The sequence below is a fragment of the Urocampus carinirostris genome, chromosome 6 (genome assembly GCF_059441175.1).
Source record: "Urocampus carinirostris isolate Australia breed hairy pipefish chromosome 6, RoL_Ucar_1.0, whole genome shotgun sequence".
Taxonomy (NCBI): domain Eukaryota; kingdom Metazoa; phylum Chordata; class Actinopteri; order Syngnathiformes; family Syngnathidae; genus Urocampus; species Urocampus carinirostris.
In genome coordinates this window covers 44339179-44362244 of record NC_142354.1, presented here as the reverse complement: position 1 = coordinate 44362244, position 23066 = coordinate 44339179, and the positions used below count along the sequence as shown (strand labels likewise).

At 39.8% G+C, this 23066-nt stretch overlaps 1 protein-coding gene across 2 annotated transcripts in view; it reads right to left on the bottom strand.

The window, feature by feature from the left end:
• The window catches only part of necab3 (N-terminal EF-hand calcium binding protein 3), a 53598-nt gene that overhangs the window by 12289 nt on the left and 18243 nt on the right, over nucleotides 1–23066 (bottom strand). For both annotated transcript variants that reach the window (XM_088337290.1, XM_088337289.1), the window contains exons 3-6: nucleotides 10700–10808; nucleotides 8257–8282; nucleotides 6071–6168; nucleotides 3638–3774 (exon numbers count right to left, since the gene is read on the bottom strand). In XM_088337290.1, coding sequence (XP_088193416.1) covers nucleotides 3638–3774; nucleotides 6071–6168; nucleotides 8257–8282; nucleotides 10700–10808 — 370 coding nt within the window. The remainder of the gene's footprint in view (nucleotides 1–3637; nucleotides 3775–6070; nucleotides 6169–8256; nucleotides 8283–10699; nucleotides 10809–23066) is intronic.

The following is a 23066-nucleotide window of genomic DNA, read 5'->3' as shown; positions in this document are numbered from 1 at the left end:
TTGAGATGAAGTGTTTGAGGACTATGTTAGGAGTGACAAGGTTGGTTTGGTCACATGGAGAGGATGGATGAGGAGCGAATGTTGAAGAGGATCTACAGAACAGAAGTCAATGGAAGGAGACGTGTGCGATTGACGTGGATGCATGGTGTTATGAGTGCACTGCAGGAAAGAGGTCTAAATATAATGGAAGCTAGAGCTCTTGTTGGTGATAGGAAGGAGTGGAGAGGTGTTGTGAAAGGATAGTGGGATTGTGGACGCGTTCTTAAGGATGGGCTGGGCACCCGTATGATGCGGCAGGGGTAAACCAGTAAAAGCTGTCGGGCCCTGCTGTTGAACAAAAGTGTGTTGTGTCACCCTGACCCGAGTGACACGGCCGCTTTCTGGTGTCCCATTTCATCTGGAGGGACGAAAGCATGACCAACTTGGGTGCCGAGGTGCCTAACTTGTTTGGGTGTTTGGGCAATTGGGTTGGCCATGGTCCAAAACCTTTTGTGTGTTTTTCTTGCTATTTAATTCCCTTTTATTTTCTTTGTTATTGTATGTGTTTGTCTTGCTGTCGGTCACCCCTCTTGAGGGATATGACCAAGGTAGATAGATAGATAGATAGATAGATAGATAGATAGATAGATAGATAGATAGATAGATAGATAGATAGATAGATAGATAGATAGATAGATAGATAGATAGATAGAATTACTACACCCATTACATATATACATTTTTAAATATGACCTTTCTAAAATCATCATTGCCTAGAATGAACCATTTTGCTGCAAGACAATTTTTCCCAGTCCCATTGTAAAATGTTGTACACATGAGTCATACTCACCTTCATGCAAAAATACCGCCAGTATTGTTCGGCCTATTAGCGAGACATGCTTTTGAAGTTGAAAACTGCAAATCGCACACTTCAGGGAAGATATACATTAAATGGACTGAAGAGAAAGCGGTTGGAGGTGGAAATCATTAGGCCAGACTCCTCGCCATCTTCGCTTACATACAGCAACGGCACGCATTTTTTTCCATGGAATTTAGTACACGCTTTACATTTTGTACTCTATACTCCTTTATGTCCTGCAGTGTATTCATTATACAGCCTGTGGAACTAACTGGCAGCCATTTTTGATTGATGTGAGACATAACAAAAAGGAGGGAAAAGAACTAAAGGCTTTGTATGCAGTAATACCACATTTTACAAACTTGTATTCACTTATTATTAGGGTTGGGTGGGGTTACTTTAACTGGATTACTTTCAATTACTTTTGGATTACTCCTATACCAAATATTCAGAGAAGGATTCAGATTCAGATTCAGATCTACTTTATTGTCATTCTAGTACACGTGTATACAGAACGAAATGTCGATACATCTGACCCGCACAGTTTCCTTGAATGTACAGATATAAATAAAATGTTGTATTGAGTTGGAGTATTGAAGTACTAATAATATACTAAATAATCATGGTTATGTATAGTATTTTACAGTAGTGCAAAGAGTGCAAGAGGAGCAGCTAACCAGATGTGCAAAATGGGCAGTCAGGTAAACAAGTCAGGTAAACAGTAACTATGCTAATAAATATGCTAATAAAAGACAAAAGAAACTCAATATGAATCAAATGACTAAATTTTGTGCAGGCTTGGGGAGTAACGGAATACATGGAACGGCAAAAATGATGTTGGCAAGCTGTTTGGATTTATTTTCATTTTGTTTCTGTCGCATTTGATGTTCGTTTTGCCGGAGATCAAAGATATCAAAGCCAGGAGAGAAGGCTTACCACGTGTTGTGAGTCATCATTTTATTCATATTGAGTTTATTTTGTCTTTTATTAGCATATTTGGTATTGGAGTAATCCAAAAGTAATTGAAAGTAACGCAGTTAAAGTAACCCTACCCAACCCTGCCGGTAGCAGAGTAACTTTCAAAATTGGAGATTTGCGATGGTATTAGCATCCATGAGCACTTCCGCTAACAATGCGTTACGTGTAAGGTCACAAGTTTTTTTTCTGCGCTAGCGGGATTTGATGGCAATTAAACAATATACGCTTAAAAGTCACAGGAGACTCATAGAGGTCGCATTTAGTTGGAAATGTGAATGATCTCACAAAAACATCTGATTTTACACAAAAATTGTTTTTCATGAGACACAGGGTGCACCGCACTATAAGGCGTGCAACACAATTTCAAGAAAATGTGTGACTTTTTTTACGGAATATTATAACTTTCAAATTTGATCCAATTAACTTTAGACTTTACCTGCGCTACTGATTTTTTTTTAAAAAATATTCTGCAATGGAAGGTATTTTAGTTCTCTAGATGACATTGTTGTACAATATTGGTATTTATGTTACATTGTCTGTCACGATTTGCCCTCACCCATGCCCGCTCGTTTGGCACCAGCTGTTGCTCGTTGCGTGATTGGTTCCCCACCTATTTAAACTCTACGCTTCCATTCGCTCCTTGTCAGTCCGTCAGTGAACATCCGCACATGCAAGACAAGCACTATTTGACTCTGGCTCCCGTCTGTCCTGTCCTTACCTGTATCGTCTGCCCCTGGCTTCCCGATCATCTCCGGATCCCTGACTTTTTCCTTCCTTCAACCACGCTCCGATCTCCCACCCGGGTAATTGACCCGTTTTTGCCCACCAACCACGCTCTGATCTCCCGTCCCAGCTACTCGACTCGCTTCTGCCCATCGACCACGCTCCGATCGTCCGTCCCTGCGACTCAACCTTTCGATCACGCTCCGATCCCGTGAGCTCCTTGCTCCTCCTACCCAACGATCGCGCTTGCTTTAGCATACCGACTTCTCAGCTCCCGCGATGACGTTTGTTGTGAAACGTTACGCGTTTGGGTCTTCCATCTGTTCTGGTTCTGACATTGTCGCTTTTCTTGTTTTGTCTCTCTCAACTTTAATAATTCTGAAGTAAATGTTTTAGTCAAAGTATTTTATTTTCACTGTTAAAGGTTATTACATTGTATTGCTAACATGATTTGAAAGTTTTATGTTATTCCAAAAAAATTGCAATAAAAAGAAAAGCGAGAGAGGAAATAGAGAGAAAGAAATACAGCTACAGTGTCCTTAGGAGTGGCTCCTGGTTAGACAACATGAAGTGGACACATTTTAAACTGCAGTTTGTTTTTTCGATCGTTTCTGGAAATTTGGAAATGTTTAAATCCAAGCTTAAAACGCACTTCTACTCTATAGCATATGAATAACGTATATTTTTTGTTGACAATATCTCTGTATTATTTGTAACTGCAACATCCATTTTGGCCTGGTCATCCTGAAAGGGGGATTACCACATGTGCGGTCCCTTCTCAAGGTTTCTTCATTTTCCTCATGTTGAGGTTTTTGAGTTTTTCCTTGCCCTCATGTTGGTTTCAGATCAGGGGATGGTGTAATAATAGTCTGAAATAATAGTCTGTGCAATAACCTGTGCAGCCCTTTGAGACTCTTTGTGATTAAGGGCTATACTAATAAAAATGACTTGACTTGACTTCTCTGAGCGTTGTCTCGCAGGCCATAATCAATACCCAGGAGGTCTGATCCGACCCATGGGCCGCATGTTTGACATCCCTGCTCTAAAACTTAGTTTTGTGCATAAAAAATAGAGTAACTTGTTTTTTGCAGTACTGACAGTGTCTGGGAGCTCTCCTTGTCCACAGCTTCCATCGCGCATCGCAGTGACTTCTGCAGGGAGAGAAGTTGAGCGGATGTCTCTCGAAGCAGGAAGCGAGTCACAAACTGGCCCAGGATGCTGGAGTCCTGGTAATCCTGAAGGTGGAGGCCCACATAAAGCTACGTTATCCTTCTGGCTAAAGAAGAACTTACCTATTTTCTCCAAATTTGAGTATTGAGAAGTAACAAAATACACTAACACATTATACCTGCCGTCATTGTCCCCTCTAAGCTGCGCGCGTGCGCAATTGCGCACTACCCAGAGAAAATCTAGCCAGCTCACAAAAATCAGGGCTCGAAATTTCTAATTAAGAAGCCAATTAAGTCAGAGTGACAGAGCATGAAGGTAAAAATACAAGGGTTCCCCTTACGCTGTGTTCTAAATGCGGTATTTGGAAGTCAGGGTCGAAGTAGAACGAAGTTAAATAAAGTCAGTAGAGTTTTTCGAGAACCGGCATCTTCGGCTCGGCTCCCTTTGGGGTCCTATCCTGCTCTTCAGGTTGTTTTTTGCTTCTTTCACCCCTATATGACCAAATATTATGTAAAATAACGTACAAATTGACTTGAAGGAAGGGGGAATAGAACAAAAAAGAAAAAAATACCAAAATAAAAAAGTAGTGAAAAGCTGAGAAAAAAAGAAACAAGAGGAAGAAAAAAAAGAAGGAAAATTTCAGAAAAAGAGAAAAGAAAGAAACAAAGGAAAAAAGTAAAGAGAGAACAAAAAGAAAAAAGTAACAGCTAGTAAAAAATAAACACAATGAGATTTGTTTTAAAGGAATTTAAAGAAAATGGCAGGACGAACGCCAGTCTTTCGTCCAAGGCAATAATATTCACCAACATTTGAACCCGGGGTAAACAAGTTGGAATTTCCCCTTTCTCTAGCCTAATGTGTTCCTTATGCAAGCCAACTACGCAACAATCCACAACACACCTTGTTCGAGCAAACACTCGACACAAATCGAGCGGTCCTCGGCAAAGCTTTGGAGGAATCTCGCAAATCGGACAGTCGTCAAACTGGAGTCAGACGAACTCATTAAGGGCACTTGCGGAATTATGCAGAACACATTCTCCTTAAACTTGTCTTGTCGAATGAGCACACTTGACTCACAATTGAATAGAATAGAATAGAATATACCTTTATTGTCATTGTTACAAAATGGGTTAACATATTGTGACAACGAAATTGGGCATGACACTCCAGTTTCACACGTTCACAATGAGGTAAAGAAACCAAGAAGATAAAGGAACAGAGAAGATAAGGTTATAAAACAAGGAGGATAAGGTTATAGTTATAATTGACACAATATTTACACAAGAAATCTCGGCATCTAGGATGTTACATACAGTTGGTATCGTAAGGGTTTGTGCAATATGTATATATAATATATAAAACTGTATGTAACATCCTACATGCCCACATTTCTAGTGTACATATTGTGTAAATTATAACTTTTATCTTCTTTGTTCTTTTATATTGTGTAAATTATAACCTTATCTTCTTTGTTCCTTTATCTTCTTTGTTTTCTTTTATTCTCACTGTTAATATGTGAAACTGGAGTGCCACGTCCAATTTCCTTGTCACAATATGTTCAACCCATTTTGTAACAATGACAATAAAGGTATATTCTAAATCTTATTCTAATCATAATATGTATATATACCTATATGAATGCATAAATGAATGAATGAAAACTTTATTCGAGCATTAAAATAAAAACAGAGCAAAACAATAACTCAACAACAAAATAATATTACATAATATGTTCCAAAAGGGGTAGTCGGAAGCAAATGCTTATATTCCCTACCCCTTCATCTTCCCTATTAAATACACCAATGATAATAACAACAATAGTAATAATATTAATAATAACAGTTATGATATAACAACAGCAACAATAACACAAAGTTAATCAAAGTTCTAGACGCACTATTCCTAATCGTTCGTATGATTTTCTTCATCTCTACATTCCACCAGGAATGTTTTTTTATATTTAAATTTGAACAAGTGAATAGTTGGACATTGTTTGATATCGTCTTGTAAATTGTTCCAAAATTTGACTCCACACACAAACACACACATACTTTTCCTGGTGGTTCTCACCTTTGGGATCATGAATTCACTACAGCCCCTTAGGTTATAATTTCCTTCTTTTCGATTGAATAATATATGGATGTTTTCTGGCACTATGTTTTTGTTGACCTTAAATAGCAGTTGTGCAGTTAAAACATGTACTAAATCATCCAATTTTAATAATTTGGACTGCAGGAATAAAATATGTGTATAATCTCGATATCCTACCCTGTGTATAGTTCTAATTGCACGTTTTATTATATTTTCAATTGCATCAGGGTTTCAAATCATCCAATATTCAACTATTGAACAAGATCTTACCTCTTTGGTTTTATACATGGCCTTTAAAACAGCCACATTTAGTTTCTCCAGAGCTGAGAGGACATTCAGGTACTCTCCGACATGCTGAGAAAAATAATCTGCACAGGAAAACGTTGTCACAACACTTGTCTTGTTTTCAACTCATTACTAGATGGGTAGTCCCCATTTTATGAAAAGGGTATGTTGTAAATATTGACAAAAAGATGGCCAACACTCCCTTTTTGAGCCTTTTATGAATTATATAAATAATGTTGGCAAAAACACAATCAATCGCCATAATTATGGAACATGTTTGATAATAGACCTCATTGACGGTGCGCCGTTTTTCACCAAAAAGTGCCCCTGCACACCTGACGCCAAAATCAAAATGCCGTTCACGAGTGGCGCCGCAGTGCAGGCTTTAAGGTTCAACACGCCACCAAGTGACCTTGAGAAGGCATTACAACTGTGGCGTGACAGCAAACCGCGAAGAATATATGAACTGAAAAATCTAAAGTGATAACTGCTTTGTATTACCAATTAACTGTGATGGATGATCGAAACTGCATGAATACATAGACTAATATTTTAGCAATATTATTTTGTAAAATGTACAATATTGTGAACTGAAAAATCTAAAGTGATAACTGCTTTGTATTATCAATTAACTGTGGTGGATGATCGAAACTGCATGAATACATAGAGTAATATTTCAGCAGTATTATTTTGTATACCGTAAATTCCAGACTATAGGGCGCACTTGATTATAAGCCGCACCCTCCACCTTTCAGGTGATCTGCTGTCTTTGTTCTTACACAAGCCGCGCCCATGTATAAGCCGCGTGCGCCCGCATTTAAACTTGTGACACAATTGCAAGTTTAACTCAGACCAGGTTGTAAGCTCCATGAGTGCAACTGCTTAGATAGAACACAATTTTAGAAACACAGTTGGCATCACAAATGGAAAATGATACCCATAATTAACGTATGATGCAGACTTGTAAAGTCCGGTTCTTGTTGAAAGTAATCCAAGGAAACAAAATGTATATTTCCAAAGTTAAGGGTGGGAAATATATATATATCCACTATTGTCTGCTACGACAACAGACAGATCTACCGGTAACTCAGCTTTACCCCAATTCCCATCAGCCCGCATGTGCTCCGCCCCTTCTTTTTGATTCGTCCTTAGAACACATAACAGAATAAATCTCTAAAATAAATACATTACAAAATGATACAGTTGCAAATACATATTATACATGGTTACACATATTTACGCAGAAAGACGGTACCCCGAGAGAGTTTTTAAAGGTTTAATAATAATAATAATATAACTTTCATCCCAAACCGTGCCTTTGAAAGGTACCAACACGCTAGTAGGATCACGCTCGCAATGTATCAAACGTGCCTGTTAAAAAGAAGCATCCCGCAATTGTGAAATTCACGGAAGATCGTCCTCAACTTCCTCCTCATAACTATCGCCATCAAGGGCGTCTTCCTCATCATCGGAACGTACCTCAACTTTACAGAAGATGTATCCTTAAACTTAGAAGTTGCAGTCTTTCTTGACGCCCATGTTCTACTGGTCTGAATCTTACCTTTTATACTCTGGCGCCGCTGGTGGCCGTTAGAAAAATTCCATAAATTGGCCGCTTCACTGAATAAGCCGCAGGGCTGAATATTTGGGAAAAAAGTAGCAGCTTATATTCCGGAATTTACGGTAATGTACAATATTGTGAACTGAAAAATCTGAAGTGATAACTGCTTTGTATTACCAATTAACTGCGATGATTAAAACTGAATGAATACATAGATTTATATTATATAATTGTCGCCGATTTACAATTTCAACCTGGATAAGACTAAATTCTGGGGAGCCATAGATCTCTGTTGGGACCCACAATGCGAGTCCCCGGGACCCATCACTTTTCACAGCTAAAATGAACACTGGCATATGCTTATTATTCACCAGACCGAACCACTCGTTAATGTTACGTCAGCCATGAGCCACCGACTCGACTTCGCGCTTACCAGGATTGGAATGCTAAGGATGAGATTTGCACCAGTGTAACTTTATCTGCGAGCCATATTTTCTTATGAAAGAGAGATTTTGTCCATATAGATTCACAACCCCTGCTCTACAAATAACTCAAAAATCTTTCACAGGACAGCAAAGAGAAATTGTCAAACAACACAAAAAGCACCTACCTGACAACTTGTCAGTCTCCAGATTGCTTTACGATGTGAAAGAAAAAAGCATATCAGTAACAAAGATTTTAAAAAATCAAAAGGATTAATTCCATGTATAACTGTAAAAGTGTAATGGAAACCGACTAAAAGTAGAACTGGAAAATAGCTTTTGATTGAAATGAAATGATCTGCATTTTTATAGCACTTTACAAGTCAATGACTTCCCAAAGCGCTTTACAGTGTGCTCCACATTTCCCAATAGCGGCCTTGCAGCCATGTAAGGCGCTATCCTGCTTATTGGGGGTATTAGGGGTTCAGTGTCTTACCCAAGGACACTTCCGCATGTAACACGGACGAGCCGGGATTCGAACTGGGATCCCTAGATCCCAAGACGTGCGCTCTACCTCCTGAGCCCTGCGACTGGCTGGCTACCAGTTCTGGATGTTCCCTGCCCACTGCCCGAAGACTACTGGGATGGGCTCCAGCACCCCCGCGACCCTACTGAGGATAAGCTTTGCAGATAATGAATGCATGAATAACTGTTATATTATTGAAATTAATTTTATCCAAGTATCAATAACTGGGTAAAATGATCTCATTGGAAATTTACTGAGGTTCAGTATGTACACACAATGACTGACTTTTGTCAGAGTCATACTGCAAGTATAAATTGGTACAAATAATTTAGATAATTTGTTTACTCATTTTTCAATAGTAGTACAGTAGTTTAGACTTCAGAGGTTTTGCCTGTTACACATTCAATAAGTCATATCGGTACTCACCAAAATGGAACCCCTTATTACACATTCCACTTACCAAACTGTATGTAACATCCTACATGCCGACATTTCTTGTGTAAATATTGTGTCAATTATAACTAGAACCTTATCCTCCTTGTTTTATAACCTTATCTTCTCGGTTCCTTTATCTTCTTGTTTTTTTTACCTCACTGTGAATGTGTGAAACTGGAGTGTCATGCCCAATTTTGTTGTCACAACAGGTTAACCCATTTTGTAACAATGACAATAAAGGTATATTCTATTCTATTCTATTCTAAAATGTATCATCCTTTCAACGTATTGAACCCAATGCACATCTCAGGTTGAACCCTTGCAAGAATTAACCCTCCTTTGAATTATTTTGTATTGTAAATAGGATAGGGACATAGTGCCAAAGTGTAGCAGTATCTGTTCTAATAGCAGCATTAGCAGGCTTTTTATATAGCATCTGCGATACCCATAGCTGCCACCCTTTTGTTATAAAATAGACATTCAAAGAATAGAAAATTAGGATTCTGTATTTCTGTTAAGTAAATTATTGAATGTTTGTGTTGCTGGCGATGCTAGGATTGTAGGTTATTTTGACTATAGTTTTTTTGCACTACTAGGAGTTCTTTATACCTAGCCACTCCTTTGCACATCTGTTCTCCTCTGCACTATCGTACTACAGTGTTATAGAATAGAATAGAATAGAATAGAATAGAATAGAATAGAATAGAATAGAATATACCTTTATTGTCATTGCTACAAATGGGCTAACATATTGTGACAACGAAATTGGGCATGACACTCCAGTTTTACACATTCATAGTGAGGTATGAGCAAGAAGATAAAGGAACAGAGAAGATAATGTTATAAGACAAGGGGGATAAGGCTATAGTTATAATTTACATGGTATTTACATAAGAAATGTCGGCATGTGGGATGTTACATACAGGGTTGTCGTGATAACGTTGGTATCGTAACGGTTGTGCAATATTGCATTTGGTGCAAAGTCATCATAGTGCAAAAATAGTCAGCATATGCATTGGTGCAAACATAGACATCATAGTGCAGAAACAGGAAATGGTCAGACATTGTGCAATTTGAGCATTAAACGTAGTGCAGTCGGCATGTGCAAGAACAAGACATGAGTAACATTATATTCGTATGAGGTAGTGTTGGCACGAGTTTTATTGTTACTGTACAGTGACTTGTTTACCTGACTGCCCATTTTGCACATCTGGTTAGCTGCTACTCTTGCACTCTTTACACTACTGTATAAATGTGAATAAAAGTATTAAATTTTGTGCAGGCTTGGGGAGTAACGGAATACATGGAACGGGAAAAATGCTGTTTGGATTTATTTTCATTTTGTTTCTGTCACATTTTATGTTAGTTTTGCCGGAAATCAAAGCCAGGAGAGAAAGCTTACCATGTGTTGTGAGTCATCATTTTATTCCTATTTAGTTTCTTTTGTCTTTTATTAGCATATTTGCTATTGGAGTAATCCAAAAGTAATTGAAAGTAATCCAGTTAAAGTAACCCTACCCAACCCTGCTTAAAAAGTGCTACCAAGTTTAAAAGTTGCATCGTTTGCTAGTTAGAAAGATCCTTGACAGGTTGCAGCCGTGTCAGGCCGACTCCTTGTTACGGCACATTGTTGTAAAGGTGCAGAGCATCCACTGTCAAATTCCACTCACTTATTCTGTTGCCCGTCAATGGAGTAGAAAAGCTCCTGCAGCTGTGCTGTTGTCAGAATGCCATCAGCAAAATAAGCGTTGAACTCTTCAAATGACAGCTTGCCGTCATCTAAAGGGGGGAAAAACATCTTCTGTTACATTTACAAGAATGGATGTCACAACAAATCCAGACAATTCAGATTGTAAATCTCAGTAATTGCTTAAAAACAGCAATTTATTATCTTTTGACAATAATACACACAGTTCTAAGGTCTTGGGAATTCCTGTGTGGGTTCAAATCCAGCTACCGGACTTCCTGTGCGGAGTTTGTATGTTCTCCCAGTGCTTGCGTGGGTTTCCTCTGGGCGCTCCGGTTTCCTCCCACATTCCAAAGACATGCATTTCAGGTGGATTGGCTGGTCCAAATTGTCCCTAGGTGAGAATGAGCGAGCGAGTTGTCTGTCCCTGTGTGCCCTGCGATTGGCTGGCAACCGGTTCAGGGTGTCCCCTGCCCACTGCCCGATGATTGCTGGGATGGGCTCCAGCACCCCCGCGACCCTACTGAGGATAAGCGGTGCAGCTAATGAGATGAGATGGGATACAACGGCAGGGTTGGGTAGGGTTACTTTAACTGGATTACTTTCAATTACTTTTGGATTACTCCAATGCCAAATATGCTAATAAAAGACAAAATAAACTAAATATAATTAAAATTATGACTCAGAACACGTGGTAAGCTTTCTCTCCTGGCTTTGATCTATTTGATTTCCGGCAAAACTAACATCAAATGCGACAGAAACAAAATGAAAATAAATCCAAACAGCTTGCCAACATCATTTTTGCCGTTCCATGTGTTCCGTTACTCCCCAAGCCTGAACAAAATCTGGTAATTTGATTCATATTTAGTTTTTTTTGTCTTTTATTACCATATTTGTTATTGGAGTAATCCAAAAGTAATTGAAAGTAATCCAGTTAAAGTAACCCTACCCAACCCTGTACAATGGTGTAACATTGCTTTTCTGTCCACGACTACTCCTGTGAGTCCAATATTTTTGCCTGAATTGACAACCTGGTTTTGTTTTGTCCCCCCAAACTGGAAAACTCCCAATTATCCACCCCAGAGAACCCACCCTGCTCTGACAGAAAATAAGGGGGAATTTCAGTAATAAAGTGATAAATAGCCGAGACGTTGTCTGCAAATAAGCCTTTTTTGCCAACAGACAATATGTGTCTAATTGCATAAAATGTGTCCATTGTGAAATGATAGAGGGGAGGGGGTTCATCACCTGTGATAAAAACATCTCTTCTCATCAGCTGCACCGCTTATCCTCAGTAGGGTCGCGGGGGTGCTGGAGCCCATCCCAGCAATCATCGGGCATTGGGCAGGGGACACCCTCAACTGGTTGCCAGCCAATCGCAGGGCACACGGGGACAGACAACTCACTCGCTCAGTCACACCTAGGGACAATTTGGACCGGCCAATTCACCTGAAATGCATGTCTTTGGAATGTGGGAGGAAACCGGAGTGCCAGGAGGAAACCCACGCAAGCACGGGGAGAACATAAAAACTCCGCACAGTAAGGCCGGTAGCTGGATTTGAACCCACGCAGGAGGTTCCCACGACCTCAGAACTGTGCCGCACACGCGCTAACCACTGCGCCGCCGTGTTGCCCGTGACAAAAAAGTGATACTAACAAACTAGAATGGTTGTTCACCATTAGAATATCATCCGCATTGAGATGTAAAACCTTTTCATTTTTGGCTGTGTCATTTACCTGTAGCGTGACCTTTCTGATTGCTTGTAAAAGACTGTCATCTTAGCCCAACTCGTCCTGGGCTGAGAGAGTAAAATGTCTTTCTGGGAAAGCTGCTGAGCCAGAAAGGCAAAAAGTCTTTTTTTGAGGGGCAATTTTAACATCTTGGGTACCCTACCTGACTGTTTGTAAATTATATTGTTGATTTTGACTGTCGTTCTGGTCTGAGAGAGTGGAATGTCTTTCCAGGAAAAATTGCTTCGTCAGCTAAACCAAATTGCGGAGTTTTTTTGCTGAAACGGACTGGGAGAGTAACATGTGTTTCTGTCAAATCTGCTGAGTCTAATAAACCAAAAGTGCTGAGTTGGCATGATTGACAATTTTCACACCTAGGGTAACCTACCTGACTGCCTGTGAAATATGGTGGTTGTATCTAAACTCCTTCCACTTTTTTGGGAGTGGACAGACAAATTAAAAGAGAAACAAAAACATATACATATACAGTGTTCATTTTAGCTCTGAAAAGTGATGGGTCCCGGGGACTCGCATGTTCAAAAATCTCTGGGTCCCAACAGAGATCTATGGGTCCCCAAAATGTTTTGTTATTGGGGTTGAAATTGTAATTGGCGACAAATATATGAATACATTTATAAATCTATATATGCATTCAGTTTTAAAAATCACAGTTAATTGGTAATACGAAGCAGTTATCACTTCAGATTTTTCAGTTCACAAAAATACTGTACATTATACAAAATAATATTGCTGAAATATTAGTTTATATATTCATGCAGTTTTAATCACTTCAGATTTTTCAGTTCATATATTCTTCGTGGTTTGCTGTCCCGCCACAGTTGTAATGCCTTCTCAAGGTCCAATTGCAGCAACGGATTTTCCATAGCTAATTTGTGGTTTTCATTGTCGTTGTGCCGATCCAATGTGCATTTCTGAAAGTTCATATTGCGAAATGATTTATGCAATCCAGTTTTTTTGTCACGCTGGGTGCACGCATCACAGAACATGTGGCCTCCATTATCATCCTCTTCATAGCGTAACCAGGAATATAATCGAGTCCATTTTGGCAGAAAAGTCCTTTTCTTGCTAGGAGTATTCTTTTGTTTATCTTTCGTCGAATCATTCGCTTCAAACCACGTGTTTTTCTTGCCTTCGCGGTTTTCTGAAGAATTTCTCCGCCGTTTTTTCGTGCCGGAATTATTGCCGCTGATACCACTTTCTGTATTATGTTTCGACTTATTACTGACACTGAAGAAATTACCAATTTTTTGTTGATTTGCACCTAATACCAACTGTTTTTAGGGAGGCATACTTCTCTTTCACTCGACAACCGCCAAAACAATGACGTCATCTCGAAGCAGCGAGATTTCGTTTGCCGAGATCGGTGCGAGACCAAAACAACAATGGCGGATTTGCCTGACGAAAAGTTTGGAGTGCGGTAAACTTTTGTTAAGAAAAAAAAAGGAATCGGGTAATAATGACAATTTGGTGTCAAAAAAGTTGCGTCCCGGGGACGCACGTTGATTTGAGTCTATGCGTCCCCAGCAAAAATGATGCGTCTAGGACACAGGGAGGCGGCAAACGAGAACACAGCATATATATATACTTACATCCATGACGAAAACATTATCACCATTATCAGTACGCTTACAGAATGTCAAGCAAATTGGATGCAACCATGGACACTACTCTATTACTTTGTTTTCACTTGACTTTGCAGCACTTCTCTCCCGTCAGCCTCAATAACGATCCTGTCATGAGGTTCTACTCGCCCGATCCAGCGATGCTCAAGGGCACCATGTGTTCTGCACAAGGCGCACTGACAGTGCTTGTGATTACCACGGCCCTTGAGACCATGCCCCGAGTAGCACTTTGGCACTCTCGTTTCTATCAATCTGTCCATCGTTGTAACATCTTTCATGCCTTAACTTCCCATAAAACAGAGTCTTCAGGCACAAAACAGATGGAGGAAATCAATTGTTAGAACAGTCACTGAAGCCTTACTATTGCTATGGATGCCTGGAGTGGCAGATTGACCCAAATAGTGCAATTATCTATATGAAGCAACTGCTTCTATCGGACTGATACTATTGTTCTATGATCGATGCTTCGCTCCTATATCAATTCCCTCAAAGTTCCGCTTTTCTGCGTAGAGAGCTCAGCCCAACGTTCCCTGTCATTTTCCTCACGGGTCTGAGCGTTCACACAAAGTCGGTGATTAACCCTTGAAACAACAGTGAGCAACAGCGATCCCAAGTGTGGCAAGTCATTATAAAACATGTCCAAAACTTGACATCAACTTACATTTCTGGCAATGCAAAAACAATTTTCACTTTTGAATGAATTGACTCTTGTACTATTGCAACGGTTGTACGGCCTACAAACGTCGTTTGTTTTCACAATTCTTTCACAAAATATCCACTTCTTTATTTCCTGATATATTTTGTCGCATATGTTAACATTTTGGGGGGCTTATTGAGTCGGTTGCACGATACAGAACTGCATTTAATTACATTTTTTAGTGGAAGTACAATGTTGGCAACAAGATTCACTTGATATAACTGGAAATTATTTCAATGCAACACAACTTTCCTCTTTTTCCATGTTTTTTCTCCTTTTTTTAAAATTCCTTTTTAAAAAATTCTCATTGTGTTTATTTTTTCCTACCTGTTACGTTTTTCTTGCTTTTTTGTTCTCTATTACCTTTTTCCCTTTATTTGCTTCTTTCTTTTTTTCTGGCTTTTTTTCTGAATTGTTCCTGCTCTTTTTTTCTCCTCTCCTTTTGTTTCGTTTTTTTTCTCAGCTTTTCACTACTTTTTCATTTTGGTATTTTTTTTTCATTTTTGTTCTATTCCCTTCCTTTAAGTCATTTTGTGCACATTTTTACTTAATATTTGGTCGTGTACGTATTAAAGAAGCAAAAACAACCTGAAGAGCCGTTTGGGACCCGAAAGAGCCGGTTCCTTTTAGTGAGCCAACCAGTTGAGGGTGTCCCCTGCCCACTGCCCGAAGATAACTGGGATGGGCTCCAGCACCCTCGCGACCCTACTGAGGATAAGCGGTGCAGATAACGGATCGATTGATATCTTGGATTTTATATTCCCATGACATCAGGTGCCTCACCTGACTGCAATATTCCTGGGGAATCTTTTTTGTCTTTTGAGTTTTCAGCTATTTCTAGTACAGGCCACACGGAAGGTTATTGGTGCTGGAGGGGACAGCATGGGGGAGCCCTTCTATTCTCCTTTAATAAGGCACCAGGTGACACTTCTGTGTTGCCACTCCAATAAATGTCCATCATACTTTTTCAGAGAGAAAGTGCTTCGAGTCCATTTATTATACGCTGTCTTACTTTAATGACACCACTGTTAGTAGAAATGCTGTGTTCTCGTTTGCCAGCGTCCCTGCGTCCTAGACACATCGTTTTTTCTGGAGACCCATTGTGTCAAATCAACGTGCGTCCCCGGGACGCAACTTTTTTGACACAAAATTGTCATTGTTACCCGATTATTATTTTTTTTAACAAAGATTTACCGTACTCCAAACTTTTCGTCAGGCAGATCCGCCATTGTTGTTTTGGTCTCGCGGTTCAAATTTTTGTCCGCACGGCGATCTCGGCCAACGAGATTTCGTTGCTTCGAGATGACGTCATTTTTGTGGTGGTTGTCGTTGAGGGAAGGTGAAAATCAACACAAAAATGGTAATTTCTTCAATGTCAGTAATAAGTCGAAACATAATGCAGAAAGTGATAACAACGGCAGTGATTGCGGCACGAAATAACGGCGGAGAAATTCTTCGGAAGATCGCGGAGGCAAGGAAAACACGTGTGTTGAAGCGAACGATTCGACCAAAGAAAATAAACAAAAGAATACTAGCAAGAAAAGGACTTTTCTGCCAAAATGGACTAAATTATATTCTTGGTTACGCTATGAGGAGGGTGATAATGGATTGGACATTACAACTGTGGCCGGACAGCAAACCACGAAGAATATATGAACTTAAAAATTTGAAGTGATAACTGCTTTGTATTACCAATTAACTGTTATGATTAAAACTGCATGAAAATATCGATTTTTTTTTATATATTTGTCGCCGGTTTGCAATTTCAACCTAGATAAGACTGAATTTTAGGGAGCCATAGATCTCTGTTGGGACCCATAGATTTTTGAGCATTCTAGTCCTGGGAACCATCACTTTTCAGAGGTAAAATGAACACTGGAAATGTCCACATTTGTCTTATATCAATGCTTGTAATGTGGTCATTTAGGTGTTTTATGGCACCGATAATCAATCAGCACATCTATTTACTTTTAGATGTGATTAAGTCCCTGCATGGGAGTATTCAAATGCAAAGCAGTGCGGTATATTAGAAGTGATCGCTAATTTTATGGATAAAATCATCACCATTTCACAAAAGCGACACGGCTTCTGACTACTCGGACTTCCAATTTGCATAGAAATCCTGCAGAATATGCAAATGAATAAATGCAAAGACACGCGAGAGGCCACCATGTCATTGTCAACGAGTTTGAGTAGAGCTGAGCATGCAGAAGCCGTTCCCTTCTTTGCAGATCATTTGCAAGCAATAATACTTAAGGAGCAATGTTCCCTGTAATTGTCCTTAGGGGTCTGAGCGTTCACACAAAGTCGGGGAGCAACGCTTGAAACAACAGAGAGCAACAGCAATCCCAAGTGTGGCAACTAAGTCATTATCAAACATGTCCAAAACTTGACCGGATTTTAAGGCGCTACAATGGGAACGTCGACAAAACAGTCGGATAGTTCAGTCCAACGTCTTACCCCCTTAACATTCCCAAAGCTTGCAAAGACGCAAATACGTGTCGAGAACACGTGCGGATGCGGTGTCCGTACCATGTCACTCAAATGCATCGTTCCATCATTCGGAAGGTTAAAGTCTTGGGATTCAAGAAATGCCAGCCATTCCTTAGTTTCTATTTTCGCTCGCAACTTTACTGTGCATACGACAATAAACACTTGGAATTGAGTTTAATTTAAAAATAGACACTCCATTCCATCCATTATCTGCACCGCTTATCACAGAAACATCGAATTCAGTCTGAAACAAGATACAGGGAAAATATATAGCCGAAGTAGCTCACCGAAGTCGTTGTGTTCAACAATAATGTGCAGCCATGGTCCTCTTATATCCGTGATTTTAGTAAATCCAGGAGAATAAAATATCTACAAATACACAATAGTAAAAAAATGCTTTCTGTATGCCATCAACCATGTGCTATACGCATTCATCTTTTTCGGCCAATTGCAGGCTTTGTTTTGCCGCTTCAGCCAATGCCAGCCTGTAAATAATAAAAAGGATCTGCCCCTTGACCTCCGAATAACTTTAGCCAATAGTGATCGATTCAACTGATGATTGACACATTGGTTAGCCAAGGAAACGCCGGTAAATAAATCCCATCAGACCCTGCGGACTACTTGGCGTTCGGGGGAAAATCGAGTCGGCGGCTGCAAGTTAGTTGGAAGACTTTGCGAATTAATTTTGTTCCATAAATAAGGCGCACTGTATTATAAGGCGCATGGTCAGCTTTTGAAAAAAATAAAGGCTTTTAGGTGCGCCTTATAGTCCGGAAAATACGGTAATTTGCAAGGGATCAATAGCAAGACGAGCCAAAATTGACGCTTCTTCCCTAGGGCCATCACCACCCTAAACGAACCCACATGTTCTACCCTTGAGTGCCATGTCTAATCTCGTTGCATACAGTGTTGATATCAATGACGACAAAAACAGTTCAATTCAAATACAGTACCATGCATATAAGCGACCCTCTAAAACTGTTTTAAATAGCCACATACTAAAGAAAATGTATACAGAAAATATTACTAAATTTTTTATCCAAACAAGGCAGCACGGAAGCGCAGTGGTTAGCGCGTGTGTGGCACAGGTCCGAACCCCCTGTGTGAAGTTTGCATGTTCTTCCCGTGCTTGCGTGGGTTTCCTCCGGGCACTCCGGTTTCCTCCCACATTCCAAAAGGCATGGTTCATTGGCCGGTCCAAATTGTCCCTAGGTGTGAATGAGCTGGCGAATTGTCTGTCCCTGTGTGCTCTGCGACTGGCTGGCAAGCAGTTCAGGGTGTCCCTTGCCCACTGCCCGATGATTGCTGGGATGGGCTCCAGCACCCCCCGCGACCCTACTGAGGATAAGAGGTGCAGTTAATGGATGGATGGATGTATGTATCCATACAATAACAATTAATTCATTGTGTAGATAATAAAGATTACATACTGGTAAAAAAAAACTAAAGATACAACATTTCTTAACCATTACTGTACCTTCAAGCAGTGCTTAAATGGCAGACACTCGTTCCCCTTATCATTAATTCTCTTGGGACCCAAATTTATACGCAGAAAAAATAATCATTACAAAGAAATTGGTACGTCTCAAACACAATTGGGACGGTACCAGTTAACTAAACAGGAAGAGGAGATCGAGCATTATCTCCATCCACCGTTATGGAGTGTAATCGACCCTTCACTTTATTTTCTTCTGAGCATCTTTTTGCTGAGGCAAAAGCCCACGTCCCATTGAAAACAGGTCCGCAAACCACCAGTTGAGAAACACTGCCCTAGAGGACATATTTAACACATTTCATATTTTGGGAGCTCGAGACCGTCGAGTCCAGATGGTATCAAAAGAAAGCGGAGACGGAATTCAGATGCAAGGCCAGGTGGAGGATTAGCTGGATTGACAAAAGCATCAGTGCTTTGTTTTTGTTGGTTTTTCAGAGGCTCTCTAAGGCGCAATGGATAGGGGACAGCAGAATGGTGAATTTGATGCAGTGTTTATCTATTCTCAGCTCGGCAGAACTCATCTCATCAGCTACACCGCTTATCCTCATTTGGGTCGCGGGGGGGGCTGTAGTCCATCCCAGCCATCTCCAGGCAGTGGGCAGGGGACACCCTGAACTGGTTGCCAGCCAATCGCAGGGCACACAGGGACAGACAACTCACTCATTCACACCTAGGGACAATTTGGACCGGCCAATTCACCTGAAATGCATGTTTTTGGAACGTGGGAGGAAACCGGACTGCCCGGGGGGAACCCACGCAAGCACGGGGAGAACATACAAACTCCGCACAGGAAGTCTGGAGCTGGATTTGAACCCACGACAGGTTCCTATGACATGAACTGTGCCGCACAAGCGCTAACCACTGCGCGGGCTCGGTAGAACTTATACAGTTATTTCAGAAAGGCAAAATAATAATGAGAAGGAATTTGATGCCAAACATCAATGTGGTAAAGAAAATTTAGAAGATATAAAAAAAAAAGGATTGTTGACCAATGTTCCCTCTAAGCTGCGCACGTGCGCAATCACGCACTGCCCGCACATTCTCAGCGCACAACAAAATCTAGCCAGCTCACAAAAATCAGGGCTCATAATTGCTCATTAGTAAGCGAATTAAGTCAAAGTTACAGTGTATGAAGGTAAAAATACACGGGTTCCCCTGACGCTGTGTTCTAAATGTGGTATTTTGAAGTCGAGTCGAAGTAGAACGAAGTTGAGTAGAGTTTTTCGAGAACCGGCTTCTTCGGCTCGGCTCACTAAAAGGAACCGGCTCTTTCGGGTACTAAAAGGCTCTTCTGGGTTTTTTTTTTGCTTCTTTAATCCCAACATGACCAAATAGTGTGTAAAATTATGCACAAAATGACTAAAAAGAAAGGGGGAAATAGAACAAAAAAGAAAAAAATACCAAAATGAAAAAGTATTGAAAAGCTGAGAAAAAAAGAAACAAAGGGAAGAGAAAAAAAGGAGGAAAATTTTACAAAAAAGCCAGAAAAAAAAATGAAAGGAAAGAAACAAAGGAAAAAAGTAAACAGAGAACCAAAAAAAGTAACAGCTAGGAAAAAATAAACACAATTAGATTTTCCTAAAGGAATTTTTTAAAAAGAAGAAAAAGTTTGTGTTATATTCAAATAATTTCCAATTCTATCAAGTGAATTTTGTTGCCAACATTGTTATTCCACTAAAAATGTGATTAAGTATGGTTCTGTATCTTGCAAGAGACTAAATAAGCCCCCAAAAATGTTAACATAGGCGACAAAATATATCAGCAAATAAAGAATTGGATATTTTGTGAAAGAATTGTGAAAACAAACGACGTTTGTAGGCCGTACAAGCTTTTCAATCGTACATGAGTCAATTCATTCAAAAGAGAAAAATAATTTTGCATTGCCGGAAACTCAGCAAAATGTAACTTGGGTGTCAAGTTTTGGACATGTTTGATAATGACTTAGTGGCCACACTCGGGATTGCTGTTGCTCACTGTTGTTTCAAGCGTTGCTCACCGACTTTGTGTGAACGCTCAGACCTGTAAGGAAAATGACAGGGAACATTGTTGTTGACTGTATTCTACTCCAAGTCTGAAGATGAATCATGCATGAGAAAAGCCCCTAATGACTGGAAGAAGACGGTGCCAATTATTCTTTGTTTTTCCTCCGGAAAAGTAATAAAACTTTGCAAGGGATCAATAGCAACAGGAGCCAAGATTGAGCTTTGAGAAATACAACACAAATTAGGCCACACTTTTGTTAAAGGTTATTCCCTCTGCAAACTGCCCAAAGTAGAGTATTACTTCCCATTTGTATATACCAATCAACAAACGTGATTACTCTCAACTGGTTTAATTTGTTCTCGTTGGTCCTGTCCTTTGTGTTGACCAATCAGTTTTCTAGATCTGTGTCTGATTGCCTAGTGAGTTTCCTCACATTAATCTAAATAAAGTCAATGACTTGATGACCTATTTCAACTCAAACATCCAAGTTGCAAAGTTGAAAAAGGAATGACTTCGACTCAATGTTCCCTCAAAGCTGCGCTCGTGCGCAATCGCGCAGTGCCTGCACGTTCTCAGCGCACAAGGAAATCTAGCCAGCGCAATGTTCCCCCTAAACTACGTGTGTGCACAATTGCGCACTACCCAGAGCTTTTCCGCGCACAAGAAAATCTAGCCAGCTCACAAAAATCATTAGGAAGCAAATTAAGTCAAAGTTACAGTGCAAGAAAGTCAAAATACACGGGTTCCCCTGACGCTGTGTTCTAAATGCGGTATTTGGAAGTCAAGGTTGAAGTAGGACAAAGTTGAGTAAAGTCAGTAGAGTTTTTCGAGAACCGGCTTCTTCGGCTCGGCTCACTAAAAGGAAACGGCTCTTTCGGGTCTTAAACGGCTCTTCAGGTTGTTTTTACTTCTTTCAACCCTATATGACCAAATATTATGTAAAATCATGCACAAAATGACTACAAGGAAGAGGGAATAGAACAAAAAAAAAAAAAATACCAAAATGAAAAAGTAGTGAAAAGCAGAGAAAAAAAGAAACAAAAGAGAAAAATGAAGGAAAAATTCAGAAAAAAGCCAGAAAAGGAAGAAAGGAAAGTTAAAAAAGTAAAAAGTAACAGCTAGGAAAAAATAAACACGATGAGATTTTTTTTAAGGGAAAAAAAGATAAGCCCCCCAAAATGTTAGTATTATGCGACAAAAGATACCAGGAAAAAAAAAGAAATCCTTGTGAAAGAATTGTTGTAAAAACAAATGACGTATTTAGGCCGTACAACCTTTGCAATAATACATTAGTCAATTCATTCAAAAGTGAAAAAGTGATTTTTCATTGCCGGAAACTCAACAAAATGTAACGTTATGTCAGGTTTTGGACATGTTTGATAATGATTTAGTTGCCACACTTGGGATTGCTGTTGCTCACTGTTGTTTCAAGCGTTGCTTACCCACTTTGTGTGAACGCTCAGGCCCGTAAGGAAAATCACAGGGAACATTGTTTCGACTTGACCAGCAAGGTTCAATCCGACAAATGAGAGACAAACTACCAAAAGAAAAATTATTTTCCCTGACTTCAAAAAAATGCATATTTAAGTGTCATTACGTAGAGAAAGACTGCAAAAAGAGGAAATAAATTATCTGAATAAGCCACCTTTGTCATTTACATTTAGCTTTAACAATGTGACGTAGAAACTGAGATAAGTAAAGTGTGTTGAATAGGAATCCCAGATTCCTCAGAAGCTACTGAAAAAATAAGGTAACCCTTATCAATCAGAGTATATGACAAACAGGGTTGGGTAGGGTTACTTTAACTGGATTACTTTCAATTACTTTTGGATTACTCCAATACCAAATATGTCAATAAAAGACAAAAGAAACAGAAAAGAAATATGTCATCTTGGTGATGCCAAAGCCGGGTGCCTCTCACAAAGACACTGTATTTGTATTTCTTTCTTTCTCTCTCTCTCTCTCTCTCTCTCTCTCTCTCTCTCTCTCTCTCTCTCTCTCTCTCTCTCTCTCTCTCTCTCTATCTCTTCCACATCTTTTCTCCCGCTCTCTGTCTCTGTCTCTTTCACTCTCTGTGTCTCTCTTTTTCTCTTCCTTTCTTGCCCTTTGTCTCTTTCTCTCTCTGTGTCTTTTTAACTTCTTTTGTTCTAACTTGATTTTTTCCTTTTCTCTCTTTTTCTCTTTCTCTCTTCATACCCCTTTGCGCTTTCTTTTCTCTTTTCTCTCCTTCTGTCTTTCTATTTCTCTTTGAATTTCTTTCTTCCTCTCCCTTTCTTTTCCTCCTCTCTCACGACTTTTTTATCTTTTT